The following is a 20,702-nucleotide window of genomic DNA, read 5'->3' on the forward strand; positions in this document are numbered from 1 at the left end:
AATATTTGAGCGCAAACTGTGTCTCAGTTTCTTTTTTTTTAATAGAATGGGAATAATAATACATAGCCCTCTGGTTTATTTTGAGCATTAAATATAACACACTTAGTGCCTTGCACAGGTGGATGCTCAAGAAATGTTACTATTTTTTTCAAATACATAAAAAGACAAGGAAACATTTATTGAGTGTGTGCCATGTGCCAGCACAGTTCTTGATCACTGACTGAAAACAGGCTTATTGTCTCTGCTCTCTTGTTGTTGTTTTTCTTTTTCTAAATTACTATGTGACATTTATTTGATGGTGAGCCTAGAATTTCTCAAGGGATTAGCAGCTTACTTACTGGGCTCTCAGTGTCAGGATTTACTTCCCCTACCTCCAGTGTAACATGAGAGTACTTGCCCATATTCAGCCTTCTGGCCAGGTTTGCACTGTTGCCTGTAACTGATCAAAAGTCTTGTCTTATAAGCTTTTGCAATTCCTTAGAGTTTAGGTCATCTGGCCTAGAAACTTGAACTCATCCAAAATGCTTGAGGCTTTGTTTTTGTTCTCTTGCTACCTAGGGTTTATTCTCCCTTAATGATTTTTCCTGCTGGATTATTAAGCCTGTCCATTCTGAGGCCTTATAAATAATCAACATTACACTCTAGTAAAACCACCAAGATATGCACAAACTTAAAGCTTTTTCATCGATGGTGCTTCTCTATTTCACTTGTAGATCACCACCCCCAGACTCCAGGCTGACTCACCTCCCATGACCCAACAATTCTACATGGGTCCCTACAGAACTGAGAATTTCAAGGCACCAATTCTGTATGGATAGGCAAAGTGTACAGATAAAGATGCTTTTATTATCTGTCCTTTTTGATAAATTGTATTTTTATAAGCAGCTAAAGTCACCATCCATCAATCCATTCATTCAAATAAACATTAAAGAACTCACTTTAATCTAAAAATGGTGACAGAGTCTAGGAATGTAAGGAATAAGCCTTTATTCCCCAGGAATGTTCCATGTAGTGGTGAGGTCGTGCCTCCTACGTAAGATACAAGTGCTATGAAGTACCATGCACACTGTGCTAAGGCAGCTCTCAGAGGGACCTGTGGTGAGAGTGAGTCCTAGGAAAAAGCTTTGGTGACCATAGCACTGAGTATCCTAGCTTCTAGGCAGGACCTCCTCCGTTACTTGCTCCCCTCACTCCTCAGATGGAGTGGAACATTCTCAGGTCTTGGAGCCCTCTCTCTTCAACAGGGATTTGCTCAACTTGCTGGTTCTGCTTCTCCATTTAGTATAAGATCATTTTCTTCTTGCTGGGCTCATGAGTTGCACTGTAACCATCCTCAGTCTTTAGCTTTTAAGGCGTGTTCTTGTACTTTATATCCTTTCCCGCCCATGGTGCTGAGGATTGAACCTAGGGCCTCACGAATGCTAGGCAAGTGCTCTGACCCTGACCCACACCCCATCTCTAAATCTTTCTTACACTGTCTGGCCTCAATCAGACTTCCTCTTCCTTCTGACTCTAAACCTGCATTTCCTTATTATCTTTATAATGAATAATCACAACGCTTATATTTGAAGAGGGTACTTTTTCATTCCATATAGATTATTAAATAAGAACTATTTAATAATAAATAGTTAAACTATTAATAATAATAATAATTAATAATTAATAATAAATAGTTAAACTCAAAATCACATCCTTTTCAATGACCCTATAAAGAAAAGTTTCCATTATGACATGAACTCCATATGACAGGTTAGATTCACATACCACCCTGACATAAGATCTAGGGGTCTAAGTAAAATAGTTGACAGTCTTTTACTCTTTTTATTCTTTTTTTTGAGACAGTTCTCACTATGTAACCCAGTCTGGTGTCAAGCTCTTGATCCGCCTTCCTCAGCACCCCAAAGTGCTGGAATTATAGCATATGCCACCACAACCTGTTTAGTTGACTGTCTTTTAAGATTAGGAAGTCACTCCTACCATTCAGTATTAAAAAATGTACTGCACAAAGAATTTTAACCTCTTTGTTTTTCTCAATAGTGTAAAAACATAGCTGTCTCAAGCTTTCAGGGGTCAGGCAGGTGAAGTAGTGAGATGTGAGATCATAGAGAATGGGGCAGGATGGCCAGCTGGAGTGTTCATCCCTCTCTGTCTGCCCCGCCCAGCACTCAGCACCCCAAGACAGTCACATTGAAAAATACGAACATGGCGGTGATCACAATCTGGGACCAGAGTTAGTCCTTGGGATGTTGCTTTTTGAGTCCTTGTCTAAAACAACGTCTTTTTGTATTGCAGATCTCCTACAAATATCTTATTATTGCTCTTGGAATCCAACTGGACTATGAGAAGGTATTGTCTTAAGTTGTTCTTATGTTACATTGGTCTGTTTATGCCAAGATCAAGCCCTGTGTTTGGTTGCTTTATGTTCATTTTGATAAGAAAGAGGTTCTAAGAATTTCTCTCCTAGTTTTATTTCTCAGCAGTCCTTTTGTGGCATAAGAAAGACTTCTTTAAAAGGGCAGAACAGGTTCTGCCTGGAAGTGAGGGGGGTCGGGGGTGAGGGAAGGGGCGGGGGGACAAGGGGGAGAAATGGCCCCAACAATGTATGCACATATGAATAAATGAATTAAAAAATTGTGATGTGAAAAAAAAAGAAAGACTTCTCTAACAGCCTGCCAATGGTAACAATGTGCTTCAGCTTTAAACTTTAATCAGAGTCCAGCACTTTCATAGTCTAATAGGAATTCTTGCAAAATAACTGTTTCCACACTTACAGGAAACCTCTTTCTGTGTGGCACTGAGTTGGTTGTATTAAAGATTAAGTTTTCCTTTATAAGTCAGATTCAGATTATGAGTTCCTAAGCAGACTACACTAGCAGTTAGTTCATTAGACACTGGCAGGACATCTGGGTTTTGTTGTGTAGATGCTGAAATTTTTGGTATGAAGTAACCAAACACAATATAAATGCCACCCTAGAAGTTTCTTAGATCTGTTTTCAGTAAGCTGGGAAAGCCACATGCTGACAGCTGTGAGTTGCAAGTTGATTTTTCTAAACACAATGGACTAAGCAATTGTTAGGATTTCCAGGAGCTTGTTGGGGACTATGGAACTAGTTGGAGCATGTAAAACATAGTGCCAGCCAGGTCACATGCTATAGCAATGTGATTCCAGCAAGGGCCTCATCCAAGGTGGCCTAGGAAGGGTCTTTGGAGTATGTTTATGCATAAAAAACTTGAATTGTGACATGTCCAGGGTAAGGGTAGTGGAAATATCTTGGGATGTGTTATGGGAAGGTTCAGAGAAGCCATGAATTGGTGTGAGTGTTTTAGGATGGTTTTGAGTCATGGTGCCATGGGTCATGAGTCTCACAATGTGACCATTATGGCTACAAGCCATACAGAAAGGTGCCAATTACAAGTACTTTTGGGAGGTCCATGCCTCCTTCAAAAGACCATGTACTGCTGACTTAGCAAAGGTAGCCTGTCTCCATGGCACTGTCTCCACCCAATGTCTCTGTGAGGAATACCAAAGAGGCCTGTGCTGAAAGTTTTTGGCACCTTCTTGCTGTAAACCAAGAAACAACAATATTTAAAGGTACCTATTATTATGGAATCTTTTCTATGTACCAAGAACTATGCTGGGAATTGGATATTGATTCTTATTGTGAGGAAGGTATTTTTATCTTCACTTAATAGACCGAGAAAATGAGTCTAAGAGAATTAAGTAACTTAACCATGGCTAGAGTGCTACTTGGAACTTTTTAATTGCAGGTTTGAGGAAATTGTTTAGATTAATGGAATCAAAAAAGGGGGGAGGGGCATCACTTGTTGAAAATACAAAGATGTCTGTGGAACTCTAGGGCAGGAATGTGATGGGCCTCTGGCAGGGCTGGATCTCTCTAATCTGGCCATTGTTGGACCCAGGCAGCCTGTCTCTGCCATCTGTCACTGTGTCTTTCTCATGCCAATTGCAGGGTCTCTGCAGCATGGTGTCCTGCTCACTGCTGTGTCCCATGAGACAGGACAATCCTCAGTGCCTCTGTGCACAGTCTATTACTGTGAAGCCAAAGGACAACAATCTCATCTCTTTCCTGATGTTCGCTGGTCCCCTTCCCCTTCTCTCTGCCTCTTTCTGCTTCAGAGTTTCCAGGAAACAACTAGACTGGATGAGGGGTCACAAATCACTCTTCATGACATAAGTTTTCCTGAAAGGAACTTTGCTAGAACTTTATGGCACATTTTCCCTTAATAACAACTTCTTCAGACTAGAGAAAGATAAGGTGATAAGACATTGGCTGTATGTTTATCTCTTGGATAGTGAGTTTTGCTTTGGGAACTGCAAAGTATGGTAGTTCAGTGCGAAAACCCCTAGGTGGGTGGTCAGAGGATTTGGTGTTTAGCTCTGTAAGATTCTGGGTAGGTTACTCAACCTTGCTGTGCTTCAGTTTTATCATCTGTTTTATGGGCTAATAAAATTTCCCTACCACCCCTAGAGGTGTATAAAATAGTCAGTGTTAACATATGAAACTTTGAAAACATTAAAACACAAGGTGGTTTCATAATCATACTAATTATTGAGCCTGCTAATATTATTATTTTTTGAACTGTAACAGGAATGATCACTAACAAAGGAATAGCTGCTCTTGAATATGAGCACTGAATGTGGACAAATATGTAATATAAGCTGGGCGTGAGTGGCCTGTACTTGTGAACCTAGCTGTTTCGTTGTCTGAGATTGGGAGGGTCTCAGTTCAAGGCCAGCCCAGGCAAATAGTTTTTAAGACCCCATCTCCAAAATAACCAGAGAAAAATGGACTGGAGATGTGGTTCAAGCAGTAGAGCATCTGCTGTGCAAGCATGAAGCCCTGAGTTCAAACCCCAGTTCCACCAAAAAACAAAACAAAAGACAAAACAAAACAAAAGATAAATAATGAATGAAATAATGAATCCAGACCACAGACGAGGGACTTTGTTTCCTTTAGACTGAGGGGCAGGTGTGCTGAGTGACTCTAAGAGTAGCCTGGAGAATAACTTGAAGGGGCCCTAAAGCACAAGCCCATCATGCTGACTGTTGTTTCTCTCTCTCTCTCCTTTTCCCTTTCTCCTTTCTTTGTTTCCCTCCCTCCCTCCTTCCTTCCTTCCTTCCTTCCTTCCTTCCTTCCTTCCTTCCTTCCTTCCTTCCTTCCTTCCTTCCTTCCTTCCTTCCTTCCTTCCTTCCCTCCTTCCCTCCTTCCCTCCTTCCCTCCTTCCCTCCTTCCCTCCTTCCTTCCTTCCTTCTGTCCCTCTCTCCCTCTCTTCTTCTTGCTGGAGATGGAACCCAGGGCTTTGTTCAGGCTAGCCAAAGCTCTACCACTGAGCTGCATTCCAGCCTTTGATGACTGTTTGTTGATAGTTGAAACTGAACCTGCTCTTGCTGAGAACTGGTGCTTAAATCTCTACAGCTCAATCTGTGACATCTCCATTGCACTCTGCAAACCTAACATTTAAGATAACTATCCCATTAATCTTACTGGCAGTAATGAACTAACATGGGGCGCTTACTGTGTGCATTGTCATTTTCCTAAGCACTTTACATGCATAATCTCATTTACTCCTGCCAACAACCCTATGATACAGAGTTTTAGCCCCATTTTACAGGTGTTGAAACATAACTGATTGGATATTGATGTGCATCAGAGTCACCTGGAGGGCAATTTCTGCCACCCCTCCCCCCCAAGAATTTCTGATTCAGTAGGTCCAGGATAGGGTCTGAAAATTGTCTTATCCAGTTTCTAGGTGGTACTGGTGCTGTTGGTCTGGGGACACACTTTGAGACCCACTGTCTTAGAAATAATAGGTAATTTCTTTAGAGTCACTTTACTATCATGTAGAAAAGCTAGGACTCAAACCAGGTCTGTGGGATTCTAAAGTCCATGCTTTTAATCAGCTGACCTTACTGTACTTAGCGAGTTTGATCTGGTATAACCTGGTAGAGAGTAATTTGTCTTTGGCATTACCGACTATAAATGAATAGCTCTTGGGTTGGCCTATCCTTCTTTTTCGCAATAGGACAACTGATTCTCCTCAATTGAAGTATAGCTGAATGCTGCCCTTACTCTGAAGGTGGAAGGAGCTGTGTTCAAATCACAGTCTCAAGGACAGGAAGGTGGGTGGTTACCTTGTGTTGGGCTCATTCTGCAATTTGACAGGTGACATCAGGTGCCAGAGCTCTGCTCTAAGAACCCTAACTCTCCTGCCCGCTCCATGTGTATGACTACAGGTGGGTGGTAATAATAGTACTGGGATATTTGAAAAGAGAAAGGATACAAAAGGCATTTGTGCTGTTGTTTAAAAAGAAATTTTCCATGTGCTTGGTTGCAGATTAAAGGTCTACCTGAAGGTTTTGAACACCCCAAAATAGGGTCCAATTATTCAGTTAAGACTGTAGAGAAGACATGGAAAGCTCTGCAGGACTTCGAGGAGGGAAATGCTGTGTTTACCTTCCCTAATACCCCGGTGAAGTGTGCGGGAGCCCCCCAGAAGATCATGTATTTATCAGAAGCATACTTCCGGAAGGTACATTTCCTCTCCAGGACAGAAAGAAGCACGTGAGCATGTCAGATAGCACTATGCAGTGATTATTCTTAGCCTTGTCTAGAACCATTTTTGTTTCTAAATTTTTGAAATAGGTACACATAGAATGAAAACAGGAAAAAGAAAGAGGTCACTTAGAATGCATTTGCTCTAACAAAGCTGCTGTTGTCAATTTGACATGTCTTTCTAGGATTTTTCAAAAATACGGTTACAGTCATGTTGTACATACAAATTTAAATGTATTACATGTTATTAAATAGTCTTTGGGACATACTTTTTAATACGTGTATAAAAATCTACTGGGAAAATATATTAGAGATTGTTAAAATACTTTTATGTCTGTAGTTGGGCAAGTAATTGCAAATTATTCACTTTCATATGACACTATCATCAATTGTGCCCAATTAAATTCAAGGTTATGAATATTTTCTGGGTCTTGATATATATTTTTGCAAATAAAGTAGGCAATATGCCAATTTTAAAAAATGTTCAGATGGAGCCTCAAAACTTTGTGGAAAGAGAATTTTTTTTGGACAGACATGTTTTGCTCAGCACTTCCCAAACACCCTGTGTGTAAGAGCTGTGTCTGTAACTCAAGCACACGTGAGGTTGGAAGGGGAGCTGTTCTTGGCCTCTCCGCCCCTTGTCTGACATGTGACATTTGGTTTACCAAGGTGTGGTTTGACTGGAGACTGGCAGGGCTTGAAGCAGCCTGTGGATCTGCAAAGGGACAGTGGGGAGAAGGGTGGGGAAGAGGAGCCTGAGGAGCTGCTGTTTCTTTCATCCTACAAATTTCCTTTGCATAACTTTTTTTCTCCCAAGCCTTGGGCAGCCTAAGAGGGAGGTTCTCTCAGGATTTTTGTTCCCCCAGTCCTAGAACAGTACCTGGCCAACTCTAGGCCTTTACTAACTCTTCATTGACTGAGTGAATGCATACGTGAATATGTGATAAACAGTTCAGCTTTAGTTTCTCTTTACTTCAGTTGAACAGTGCCCACCTCAATCCCCAAACTCAAGGGTGCACCAAATTGTTACGTCATGGGCAGAAAATAAGGAGGCATTGGGTCCATCCACATATCACCCCATCAGGGTATAGTGATGCAAAAGTTGATGAAGTCTCTTTTGAGGGTTTTAATTCTTGTCTGGGTTAAGAAGGGAAAAAAAGTGGCCGGAGTAATGCTGTGGTGTTGGTTGTTTTCTTCTTTCCTTTTTGTCTAGACTGGGAAGCGGTCCAAGGCCAATATCATTTTCAACACTTCTCTTGGAGCAATTTTTGGGGTTAAGAAGTATGCAGATGCCCTGCAGGAGATCATCCGTGAGAGGATGATCACTGTTAACTACAAGCAAAACCTTATTGAAGTTCGAGCTGACAAACAAGAGGCTGTTTTTGAGAACCTGGACAAACCTGGAGAGACCCAAGTGATTTCAGTGAGTGTCGAGGTTAAACTGCCTGTGAAGCAATGTCTGCTGCACAGTGCTTTGGATGCAGGTGACATTGTTATCACCACCTTATGCTGGGGAAGGTGGTTACAAGGAGCATCCAAGGGCAGTGATAGGGCGAGATGGAGAACAAAGAGGGATGGGAAAGAGCAAGATGGCAGAGGCCATGTCAGTGGGAGGAGAGTGGGAGTTTACTTACTGGTGCCAAGTGCATTTTTGGCCCCTTCTTTGACACTCCTTTTCCCGGTACTGAGTCACTTGAAGCAGTCAAACATATTTCACAACTTCAGTTGAGAAGTTGTGAGAGAGCTTCCTTAAAATCCAGAACTGATGATTGTCTCAAATGTGGCATGTGGAAAACAGCCCTGCTTGTTAGCAGGAAGTAATACTGTGGGTAGGTCAAGAAAAACAGAAATTTCTCTCACCTGTGGAAGAGGCTGTCTCTATCTTTTACCCGTGCATAAAAGGCAGCACTTAAAAGTCATTTTTGAAGGATTTGGCAGAGCAGTCACCTTCCTTAGAAAGGTCTAGCTTTCGTTGTAGGGGCTGGTCCTTTATGTGTCTCAGTTTCTTCTTCCATGAAGTGGGAATAGTATTTTTATAGAAGCATATGAGGATTTAGAACTAGATGCAAGGGATCTGGAGAAGAATATTGTTTACACCATTCTGGCAAAAGCTGTCAGCAATGAGAAAGCATTACTCAATTATGTTTTATTCACTCAGCGTTAATGAACGAAGGGTTCTATAAAAAGGAATTTTGAAGTGAGCTGAAGTTTAGTCATCTAAACATTGAAACTTCAAATTTTAAGCTTTTAGCTCAAGCTCTTTCTGAAATCTGTTGTGCATATGTACCTTTCTTAAATGGAATGCAGTGCATATCATTAAAATGTCACTGATGACTCAGAGCCATATGCTTAAAATTTTATTTGGAAATAATCTCAGAGAAGTTGCAAAAATAAAAAATGGTACAAATAAAGTTGTATATAGCCTTCACCTAGATTCACATGTCAAATTTTATACCATTTGCTTTAGTTTCATCATTTTTTTTTCTTTTATTATTCATATGTGCATACAAGGCTTTGTTCATTTCTCCCCCCTGCCCCCACCCCCTCCCTTACCACCCACTCCACCCCCTCCCGCTCCCCCCACCTCAATACCCAGCAGAAACTATTTTGCCCTTATCTCTAATTTTGTTGTAGAGAGAGTATAAGCAATAATAGGAAGGAACAAGGGGTTTTGCTGGTTGAGATAAGGATAGCTATACAGGGCATTGACTCACATTGATTTCCTGTGCGTGGGTGTTACCTTCTAGGTTAATTCTTTTTGATCTAACCTTTTGATCTAATCTCTATATATGTCTGTTTGCCTGTATCTGCTGTCTGTTTCCCAGAGAAAAGTCACATGCATCAAACATTCTTTCCCTTTTCCCTTCTTAATATTTTCATGTAAATTTCTTAAGATAGGGAAATCTTTTTTAATATAACCACAGTAGATAGCAGCTCAGTTCACTTAGCACATATATAATTTTTAATCTATTTGTATCAAATTTTGTTGATTGACCCAATACAATTTACAGTATTTTCCCCTCCTCAGGACCTAGTTTATAGCCAAATATTGCATTTAACTGTGATGTCTTTTTAGCCTCTTTTAATCTGGGACAGTTCTACAGCATTTCTTAGTCTTTTAATCTGGGACAGTTCTACAGCATTTCTTAGTCTTTTAATCTGGGACAGTTCTACAGCATTTCTTAGTCTTTTAATCTGGGACAGTTCTACAGCATTTCTTAGTCTTCTATGATACTGACATTTTGGAACAATACAACCTCCTCTCATCACTTTTTTTTTTTTTTTAAAAAATAGAATCTTCCTCGTTTGAGTTTGTCTGTTTTGTTGTAATCAGTTTTAGGTTATGTTTCTGGACTGGACCATAGTGTACGTAACATGTTCTTCTAGGGAATGACATTTGCAAGTATGCAATGTTCACTGGTCCAATTTTTCCACTGAATGATTACTATTCTTCTCCTCCCTTGCTAATAAGAAAGACTGTAGAGAGATTTTTGTGTGTGTGTGTGTGATGGGTTTTTTTGAGATAGGGTCTGGCGAACTATTTTCCAGGGCTGGCTTTGAACTGTGATCCTCCTGATCTCTGCCTTCTGAGTAGCTAGGATTATAGGCATGAGACACCTGTATGGAGAGAGATTTTCAGATCATGCAAACACCCTACTCTTTAAACTCTTCTCCTGGATTTAGCAACTGTCGATGTTGCTCACCTAATCTCATTTTCACTATGGTGTTTGCACTATGGTGTTTCCGTCCACATTAACTGGCAGGTACTTGACATTTTGTCAGTCAGTAAGAGTCTTTCCTTTTCTGTTAATTACTTGCTGGTATGAACTCATGAACTTTAAATTTTTTCCCATCATTCATTAATGTCCTTAATTACGTTGGTGCTCAAGCTGTCTCAGATTTGGTCAGTAGGAGCTCTTTCCAGCTGACTCCTGAGTTCCTGTGACATGTACCTATTGTGCTTTTCCACACTTTCTTACTTTCTGCTGTCACAGGATGTTCCCAGCTCATCTGCTTCTCCTTGCCCCAGCTCTGGCGCATCATTTTGAATAACTCTCATGCAGCTATGCTCACAGGGTTATGTAAGTCTAGCTATCATTTTACAAAGGGTCTCTGTTGTGTGTCCTTTTGTGATTTTCCAGTTTTCCTGGCTGTCAGTAAGTTGTGACTTTAAAGACACCTTTAGCTGTGACCTTCAGCTCTTTTAAATTGCCGCCCATTGGCTGAAAATGAGAGAGCCAACCTTATTGAATTTTATGTAAAGTGAATGGGCTATGAATGGGGGGGTCCAAAGCATACTTTTGTGAGCAAAGTGTGTGAGCTTGAGTGAAGGAACTTAACTTTGTAATTTGGGCTTTTTTACTTTGGTTCTCAGTGTACTCTTGGGTAGTTGAGATTGCAGTTAGGGACTTGGATAAATGAATGGTTATTGTTTTCCTACAAAGTTTGTAAAGAACGAAGATATTCTTTTGAATGATAGGATTTCAGGTCAAATATTTTTTGATTCCCACATTTAAAATCTGAATTTCAAAATAGTGGCTCCTAGCCCTGGCTGTGCTGGAATCACCCTAAGACGTTGGTACTTGAGTCTCCCCAACAGAGATTTTGATGAATTGTTCTGGAATGCCAACTGAGGATGGGAAGTTTAAAAAATTTTAGGATCATTAATGGAGAGCTTTTGAACTGATTCAGATTTCCTAAGTTTTAAGAAACCAAAACTTGTTTTATGACAGAGTCCTAGAATTAGAAGGGACTTTGGAGTTATATAGTCTGATGCATTTCCTGTGGATAAACACATCAAAGACCTGGCAGGAGAAATGACTTGTCCAAGTTATAGCATTTTATTTTTCATTGTAAATGTACCTGTTTCTTCAAGCCAGAACTTCTAAGACTGTGATCCACAGGTTTCATGTGTCAGAATAGCTAGAAGATTTTGTTAAGGTGCATATTTCTATGCTTTACCCAGACCTATTAAATTGAGATCTTGGGTCTAGGAACCTGCATTTTCTGAAATGTTGCTTCTAAACACTAAAAAATTTTTTATTCATATGTACATACAATGTTTGGGTCTTTTCTCCCCTCTTCCCCCCGACCCCTCCCTTAGCCACCTCACCTCCTCCCTCTCCCTCCCCACCCCCTCGTTTCCAGACACAAACTATTCGCCCTTATCTCTAATTTTGTTGAAGAGAGAGTATAAGCAATAATAGGAAGGACCAAGGGTTTTTGCTAGTTGAGATAAGGATAGCTATACAGGGAGTTGACTCTCATTGATTTCCTGTACATGTGTGTTACCTTCTAAATTAATTCTTCTCAAACTAACCTTTTCTCTAGTTCCTGGTCCCCTTCTCCTATTGGCCTCTGTTACTTTAAGGTATCTGCTTTAGTTTCTCTGTGTTGAGGGCAACAAATGCTATCTAGTTTTTTGGGTGTCTTACCTATCCTCATACCTTCCTTGTGTGTTCTCACTTTATCATGTGATCAAAGTCCAATCCCGTTGTTGTATTTGCCCTTGATCTGATGTCTGCATATGAGGGAGAACATAGGATTTTTGGTCTTTTGGGCCAGGCTAACCTCACTCAGAATAATGTTCTCCAGTTCCATCCATTTACCTGCGAATGATAACATTTCATTCTTCTTCATGGCTGCATAAAATTCCATTGTCTAAACCCTAAATTTTGAAAACTATTTTGAATGGATTATTTATGTTAATGAATGAGAACCAAGCTATTTATCATGCATAATTTATGACAATAAATAATGGATAAAGAATAAGCTATAATTAAGTGAAAGTGTTAATTTTTCATAATCACATAGCAGACTCTAGTATTTCTTTTCTGGAGGGGGTTAGCTTAAGTAAAACTCCATGCCTTCATGATGACTCTGAGAAAATACTTAGCTTCCTTTCTAGAAAAGGTATATGGAATTCATGTGCAATTATGAAATTAAATCTCACATTAACTCCATCAGATAGAGTTCAAAAAAATTCTAGTTGACTACAGGAATGCAGACATGGCCTTAATAATTTGGAGAGTGATGGTAGTTGACCATTTCATTCATTATCCAGCAGTCTTGTGCTCATTCTCCACATTTATCAACAGATCTGGCCTGAGGGACCCAAAGACTACCCAAGGTTACCCAGTAGAGGAGTACTAATTGTTTTCAATACTATTTCCTTAAGATAATTGAGTTTATAACTAACAGAGAATTGGAATAAATATAATTCAGCTTCCTGATTTCCATCAGTGATTACTGAGCCCCACAAGGGCATGGGTTTCCCTATGGAGACCAGAGGTTTTTGACCATCACACAGTAGGGATTGTCTTAAAATAATAAAGGTTTTCCCTGATGAAATGTTATGTGAACATTTGAATTAATATGTCTTAAAGTGAACCTGCTAGCAGATTGAAGTTGCTAGATGGGTTCATAAAAACTAAAGGGATAAAAAGCATGAACTATAAAAAGTGGAAGAATATTACATAAACAAAAAGCAAAATGAGCTGAGTGTGGTGGGCCATGTTTGAAATCCTAGAACTTCAGAGGCTCAAGGCCAGACTGGGCTACTTAGCCAGACCATGTCACTAAACACCAACCTTCTCCCCCTGCCAAATCCAAAATCCAATAAAAACAAAAATGTTGAATTATCAAAAGCCTTCAGGGTGGTATAGTGTACTATCACTAAGGATAACCTTAATATAGGGGTTTGGAAAAAAATCTATTCCTACCCTCTGCTCAGTAAAATTGGTACTGAATCAAACCCTCTCTACTTCTCCAAGTGCTAGATAATTTTCTTATTGTCATTTCTTTTTCTTAAGTGGGTGAGTTGACATTTTCTTTATGTGTTTGTGAGTCGATCCATAGTTGGGAATGCTGCTTGCTTACCAGCTCTTAACAGAGCATTTAGAGGTTTCAGACTCTCAACACTTCCTTCCAGAAGAAAACAGAAGTACCAGACATTATATGTTGGCAGCTGAGGGGCAGGGAAAGAGGAACTAAAATTATACCCTCCCCTTAATTTTAGTAATAATAAAAACATCAGTGGATTCCTTCAGAATGTTAGTGGGTTCTAACACAAAGTATTGGGTGCTCCAGTGTCTGTTCTCTGCTTGAGGGACCATGTGGGCTCAGTTGGGGGAGATCACATTAACAGAGGGAACAGTTGTTTAGTTTATCACCATCCTCCATGGGACTGTATAAGATCTTGGAGAGGGTGTTGATTGGTATAAGCACTAATTGCATAATGCTCCATACAGCCATAGTACAGTGTGTGTGGAGTAAAGATGGTGGGGGGAAGAGCTTATTGGGCTATAGAAATATTAAAAAGATGTGACTTTGGCTGCTCTTCTTTTGTGTAGTATGAAATGCTTCATGTCACGCCACCAATGAGTCCACCAGATGTCCTAAAGACGAGTCCTGTGGCTGATGCTGGTGGCTGGGTAGATGTGGATAAAGAAACTCTGCAGCACAAGAAATACCCAAATGTGTTTGGGATTGGGGATTGCACCAATCTTCCTACGTCAAAGACTGCTGCTGCAGTAGGTAGGATGACCAGCTCTGTTTTTCCTTCTTTTAAATGGACATTTCCCCAAGGCACCATCATAACATAAAAGTTTGGCACAAACAACATTCTATTAATAATGGAAAAAAATTTTGTGACCTAAAAATGACTTTGACCTGCCTGCAACAGAAGCAAATTGTCAATGAATCTTGTGTTATATGAAGAAGAAAGTAACTTTTGAGTGCTTTGTCCTCCACATAGCATAATTTTACCTGCCTTTTGTAGATCAAAGGGGTTGTTTCCAGGCCAAAAAGCAACAGAAAGCACCACTTTTACATTTCCTTGGAATTCTGTTACTTCTCATACTGCTACTCTCATATCCCTGGTATCCCTGCTGCTAGGCAGGTTGACTATTTTTTCTTCTGCCTGAAAGACCAAAAACTAGGGAAGCATTTGTATCCCCAGAAAACATGCAAGTCGATGAAAGTTTGCAGACCAGAAAATTGTTCTGTTAAGACAAATACAGTGGAACATGCCCTGATTTGTACATGATTAAGGCCTCAGCCTGGAAAACCAAATTCTTCACCTTTTTGTTCTGCACTAGCAGTGATGGGGAGAATTGCCTTTTAGATTCTACCCTCTACAGACAGAAACTGTCTTCTCTGGCTGCTATAAAACATGGACCTCGCTGCTGATGGGTATGGTAGTGTTTTGTGTGAATTAGACATCTGCAGAGCATGCTGTGTTTCTTTCATGGACTATTTCAACATTAATAAAGACTTTTTAGGACACCCACTGAATATCTTTTTCATTACTAATGATAATTATCTCCCAACTTTTTAATTTCAGAAATCTCAAACCAATGAAAAAAAATTTTAAAGTATAATAAATACTCATATACCCTTCAGGTATAAGACAATTGTTAAAATTAGGTAACATTTGCTTCATTACTCTGTGTACTTTTTTTTGCTGAGTCATTTGAAAGTAATTTTATACATCATAATACTTCACTTTAAATACTTCAGCCTGTGTCTCCTAGGAGAAAGGACATTTCCTTCCATATCTACTGTAGGGATGGCGGAGTGGCTCAAGCAGTAAATCACCTGCCTAGCAAGTGTGAGGTCCTGAGTTCAAACCCCCGTGTTGCAAAGCAAAAACATGATATAGGACCATTATCATTTCCAAGAAATTTAATTACTCATGTTTTGGGGTGTGAAAATGCTACTGTGCTTGTGTTAAAAGATCCCCCCTGTGGAACACTAGATATTGTTCCTTCTGTTTAACTGTGCTTGATACACGTTAGTCAATCTCCCACTAGATACTGCCCGCCCCCCACCTCAACCTCTAGTAATCATGATTCTACATTCACATAAACCTTTTTAAACTTTCAAAAAAAAAAGTTTCCCCCTATGTCAGAGATACACCCAGAAATATTTATGGGTGAGTTGATATGATGTGCTCTAAAAATATTCCAGAAAAAGTGGCATGTGTGGTAGGATAGATTAAGCAAAAATGACAGAATTTGAACATTTCCATATTAAAAAGGCAGTCTCCCCACTCTCGCCAATGAGGTTGCATGTATGTGTGTATACAAAGAGAGACAAACACAGCTGGATGTGAAGATTTGCATCATCTGGTCTACCTTCAGCCGGGGCAGCACTGCAGCGAGGGAAGCCTGTGCTTTGCCTAATTGGATAATGCCCGGGGCTACCAGGATAGACTGACTGTGAACAAGGATACAGGGATGTGCGAGGTGGCCATGGGATACTGGACACACAGACCAAATTGAGAGTCACCAACCCTCAGAAGAAGGGGTGGGGGATTGGGGTATTGGGGTACTGCCATCCTTGTAGTCCTGTTGGAGAGAGCTGGCTTTTCCATCGTAAATCAATAGTGGCATCTGTGTGGGCCTTTGGTAAACGGAAGGACCCCCTCTGATAGTCAGAAGTGCAAATAGTAAGAAAAGTCATGTTCTACTCACCCTCTGGTGGCATGGGAGATGGCATCTTCCTGCCTTGTTTATTTTAAAGTCATTTGCAAATGAGATTTTGTGGCAAACCTAGATGCTTATATTTTTCTGACTTTTCTATTTCTCTTACAGCTGCCCAATCAGGAATACTTGATAGAACAATTTCTCTGATTATGAAAAATCAAACACCAGTGAAAAAGGTTTGTACCCTTGTTCCTTCCTATTATTGCTTATACTCTCTCTTCAACAAAATTAGAGATAAGGGCAAAATAGTTTCTGCCTGGTAGCAAGGGGGTAAGGGGGGAGAAGGAGGGGATGGGGGGAAAGGCAGGGGGTGGGGGGGAAAGGGAGAGAAATGAAATGACCCAAACATTATATGCACATATGAATAAGAGAAATAAAAAATAAATAAATAAAAAAATTTAAAAATTAAGAAAAAGGTTTATATGCCTTATAGGAATCATGGACTCAATTATCACCTTCCATTCTATGTGAAGATAGTGTTCTCCCATAATTTTGCCACTTTCTTAATTAGTTTAGCCAGTATGAGCACTTTGATTTTTGCCTTTAGTACTATTTTTCATTACATAATATGTTTTTTCCCCAACAAAAATTTGGAATTACAAAAAAGAAAAAAAATTGTGAATACTCACAGGAAATAGTAAATTTAAAAGTGTCTAGGTAATACGACAAAATCTGCTTTCTAGCTCAGTCTGACTTACCATTTTAGTATGATGGGTACACATCATGTCCACTGGTGACTGGCTACAACCGTGTGATTCTTGCGGAGTTTGACTACACAGCTCAACCACTGGAAACCTTCCCCTTCAATCAGGCCAAAGAGCGACTTTCGATGTACCTCATGAAGGCTGACCTTATGCCTTTTCTGTATTGGAATGTGATGCTAAGGTGAGTACCTCACCTGGTCCTGGTGCAGAGGATGCACCTGTTAGTGTATTACACCATTTGTACAGGGGTGATTGTTGCAAGGTTCCTTCCAGAGTCCCCTTAAAGCAGGACTTGCTAATGGGATCTAAGCTGCTGAGCCATTTCTCTTGGGTTAGTGATGGCAGTCCTTGAAGGATTCTAAAGTCTTAGCCACACTCAGGAAAGGTTTGTGACAATATACCATTCACAGGGATACAACCTCTTCTCTTTATTGTTAACAGTGACCAAGACTTCTGTCTTTCATGCTCTGGCCCTCCTTTGCTATGGATAGATAATCATAACAATTATCACGATAATAGTGGTAGTAATAATCATTTTACATGTCAAGTCCTTTCTCATTTGCTACCTTAGTTTTGTTCTTATTTCTTATTTTTATTTATTTTTTGGTGGTACTGGGGTTTGAACTCATGCTTACTAGGTAGGTACTCTGCCATTAGTTTTGTATTTATGATGTTTTGGGAAAAAATAAAAGTAATTAAGTGTTTGAATCATGCTTATTCCACTTACTATATGTGTATCCTAGGGCAAGCTAAACTGTTTAATTTCCTATCTGCACAAGGAGAGTAACATTGCCTACCTGATAAGAAGGAGATTAATGAGATAACACATATAGAGACAGGTAATAGTTGGCATGCTGTTAAGTAGAGTAATACAAATGAATAATTCTTTGTTCCAAAACAACGATGATATCTTTGGACTTTTCCAAACTCATATGAAATTGGTAAGTCAGGATATCTATACCAGTGGTTCTCAACCAAGAATTATTTCCCCCCTCCTAGGGGGACACTTGGTAATATATGGAGACATTATTGATTGTCACATCTTGAAATATGCTACTGGCATTTTGTGAGTGAAAGCCAGAGATACTTCTAAACTTCCTGCAGTGCACAAGACAGCCTCATAATAAAGAAAGAAGTACCTGGTTCAAAATATCAATAGAGCTGAGGTTGAGAACCCCTGACCTCAACTTGATTTATGAGCAAGTAAAAGCTGAGAAGAAACTAGCTTGCATGTAGTAGAGGCTTCATATAGGTTTGCTGACTAGTCTGGGATCACACAACAAGTCAGTGCCAAAGGTAGGACTCAAAGCAGGTTGTCTTCTCCTAGTCATGGGCTCTTTCTACCTCACTAGAGAAGTCTTTGTGTGCTGATAAGCGTCCTCTATGAGCATCTTGGCTTCCCTTTCAACATCCTGCTGGCTGACGACACCCCATCTCTTTTGACTACAATAACTTTTCTGTTATTTCTTACAGGGGCTACTGGGGAGGACCAGCCTTTTTGCGGAAGTTGTTTCATCTGGGTATGAGTTAAGGATGGTTCAACACTTGCTTTCCTGGATGGTTTCTAGGCTCAAACCATAGCTACTTTCCCAAAATGGCATGAAGGAATCTGAACTTAACCCTGTAAGGAATTTGCTGGATATGGCAACGTTTTCATACCTCTGAACAGACACCATGTGGGCAGCCTAGGATGGGCTTGATTCTTTGGAAATAATCAAGTGAAAGAATAGACTTCTGTTTTCTAAATAAAAGTTTGTCATTGATTGATTTCTATGAGAAAATTCTATTTTCAAAAGTAGGAATGAAAAGTTATAGTACTTAGGAGACAAAGATGGTGTTGATGGGATAGCTGACTTGTTATCTACCATGAATGTTCAATGTAGAGCTGGTGTAATTTTACAAATTCTATTTGAGTCATAGAAAAGAATGATCCCAAGGACAATATTGCTTCAGACACAGTGGCAGCCCTGAACACTGCTGCTTAGAACACCTGTGCAGATCACAGCATGGTGGACTGAGAGAGTCCAGCTGCCTTTCTGGTTCCTCCACTCTGTGTCAAGGCCAGTGACTGACACCATGGGGTACTAGTGCCTACCCATTCCTTGGGATATGGGACTCCTGTACTGGGAAATTTTGGCTCCGGGAATCCCCATTAGCCTGGCTGAAACTCTCTTATAGCTGAATCTGAGCTTTTCCTGTCCCATTCGTGTTTCTTTCCTTTCCTTTTCACCAGGAGTTCAACCTCCATCATGATCTGATTGGGCACCCTACCTTCTGTTCCTTCTTCTTTATCCTTCATTGGCATTCCCCCTCCTAAATCTCTTGCAAATTAGATTCTTTCATGGCACTTATTTCTCAGAGAACATACTCACCATAATGTCAGATTAGAGGAATCCAAATTTTGTGGCAAGCATTTGTTTAATTCAGTCCCAATTTGGGCCAACAAAATCTTGAATGAGTTTGCATTGGAAGTGTTGCAGGAAGTAGTTTATTTGAAGTTCAGCAGCAGCTTCAAAATAACTTTCTCCCAATCAGTTGATTGTAGACATTTAGTTTCAGTCAATCTGGCATTTTAAGGCTGGGCACATTTCATATTTATAAATGATCCCAAGGGGAAAGGCATACCAATGTATATAATGTCTTAGATTTTATAACACTTTAGAGTTCAAACTCTTTTCTGTGGTACTAGGATTGCCAACTCTCTCTAGTCTCCTGGAGTTCTCCTGATGACTTTAGATATTCAGATATTTACTCATTCATTCAACAAATATTTACTGAGTACTTACTGCCTGCTAAGTATTATTTTTGGCCCAGGGGATGTAATGATGAATCCGGCAGATTAGGGCCCTGCTCACATTTTTGTGGCTCCTATGACTGTTTCTTCAGGGATCTTGTTGAGTGAGGCTTGGCTTGATTTGGGGAGGAGACTTCCTTTAGTGATACCCATTCTGGGAAAGAGTAGGGTGCCACCCTAGCAACAGGTCCCTTACCTGGTTATAAAGATGGAAGATGCTTTCCAGAGTGGCCATACATCTTGGTTTGCCTGTGAAATTCCTGCTTACCACCTGCTGTCCTGGCCAAACTATTGATGGAAGTCTTTTTTTATGCTCTAAGATGTCTCTCTTTGGATTATAGATTATAACCATTCTGATGGTGACCCTCCCCCAGCACATTCTCAGAACAGGAAGGTAGTGCTACTAATGGTGCTTGTACAGGGCAGGCCACTTCCTTTGCTTTCACACCATTCCTGAACCAAGCAGGGATGGAATTAGTTTGCCATGTTATCTGAATCTCTAGCAAAGAAACTTTGTGCCTTTATGGAATTCCTTCCTGAGATTCCAGCAGTCTTGCTCCTGGTGGGCTGTTTACTCTTGCTGGGTTGTGAGTTCACCCAGGTGATCCTCCTCTGCAGGGTCCAGGAAGGCCAGGGAATAATTCTGTTAGGACTCTCTCCTTGGATGTGGGCAGAAGTACTAGCAAGGCTGGTTTCTTCATTTTCAGAGAATGGGGCTCTGATCCCTGGAAACAGCTGAGACTCTGGATGGAGTGATTTTGAAATCACTTGCAGAGTTAACTCATGTTTCTTGGTTTAAGATTTTTTTTTTTGGCTGCACTGGAGTTTGAACTCAGAGCCTCAGGCTTGCTAGGCAGCCATTGTTACTGCTTCAGTCATTCCCCCCAGCCCTAACTCACATCTTTTGGGCCTTTTATGACAATGCAGTCTGAACAAAACTTTCAAATACCAGGGAGTTTCTTCAGAGATCATGTTATTTTGGGCAGAATTTATTGCCAAGGCTGGAGAGGGCAGTGACTGCACTGGCTGGTGCCATGGTCCCCAGTTTCACTTCCCTGATCTGGAGAAGATAAAAATGGTGCTCAATTCCAGAAAACTGTAGCCTTTGAAACCATATCATCTTATCCACAAATGTATGGTT

The 20,702-nt window shown here is 40.3% G+C and overlaps 1 protein-coding gene across 2 annotated transcripts in view; it reads left to right on the forward strand.

Annotated features, from left to right (window-relative positions):
* Window positions 1–18,534, forward strand: part of Sqor (sulfide quinone oxidoreductase) — a 59,640-nt gene extending 41,106 nt beyond the window's left edge. For both annotated transcript variants that reach the window (XM_020153050.2, XM_074065873.1), the window contains exons 4-10: window positions 2,293–2,346; window positions 6,358–6,552; window positions 7,789–7,998; window positions 13,928–14,111; window positions 16,172–16,239; window positions 16,770–16,948; window positions 18,241–18,534. In XM_020153050.2, coding sequence (XP_020008639.1) covers window positions 2,293–2,346; window positions 6,358–6,552; window positions 7,789–7,998; window positions 13,928–14,111; window positions 16,172–16,239; window positions 16,770–16,948; window positions 18,241–18,298 — 948 coding nt within the window. In that variant the 3' untranslated portion in view covers window positions 18,299–18,534. The remainder of the gene's footprint in view (window positions 1–2,292; window positions 2,347–6,357; window positions 6,553–7,788; window positions 7,999–13,927; window positions 14,112–16,171; window positions 16,240–16,769; window positions 16,949–18,240) is intronic.
* Window positions 18,535–20,702: the final 2,168 nt, after the last annotated feature.

This window comes from Castor canadensis, chromosome 2, assembly GCF_047511655.1.
Source record: "Castor canadensis chromosome 2, mCasCan1.hap1v2, whole genome shotgun sequence".
NCBI lineage: Eukaryota > Metazoa > Chordata > Mammalia > Rodentia > Castoridae > Castor > Castor canadensis.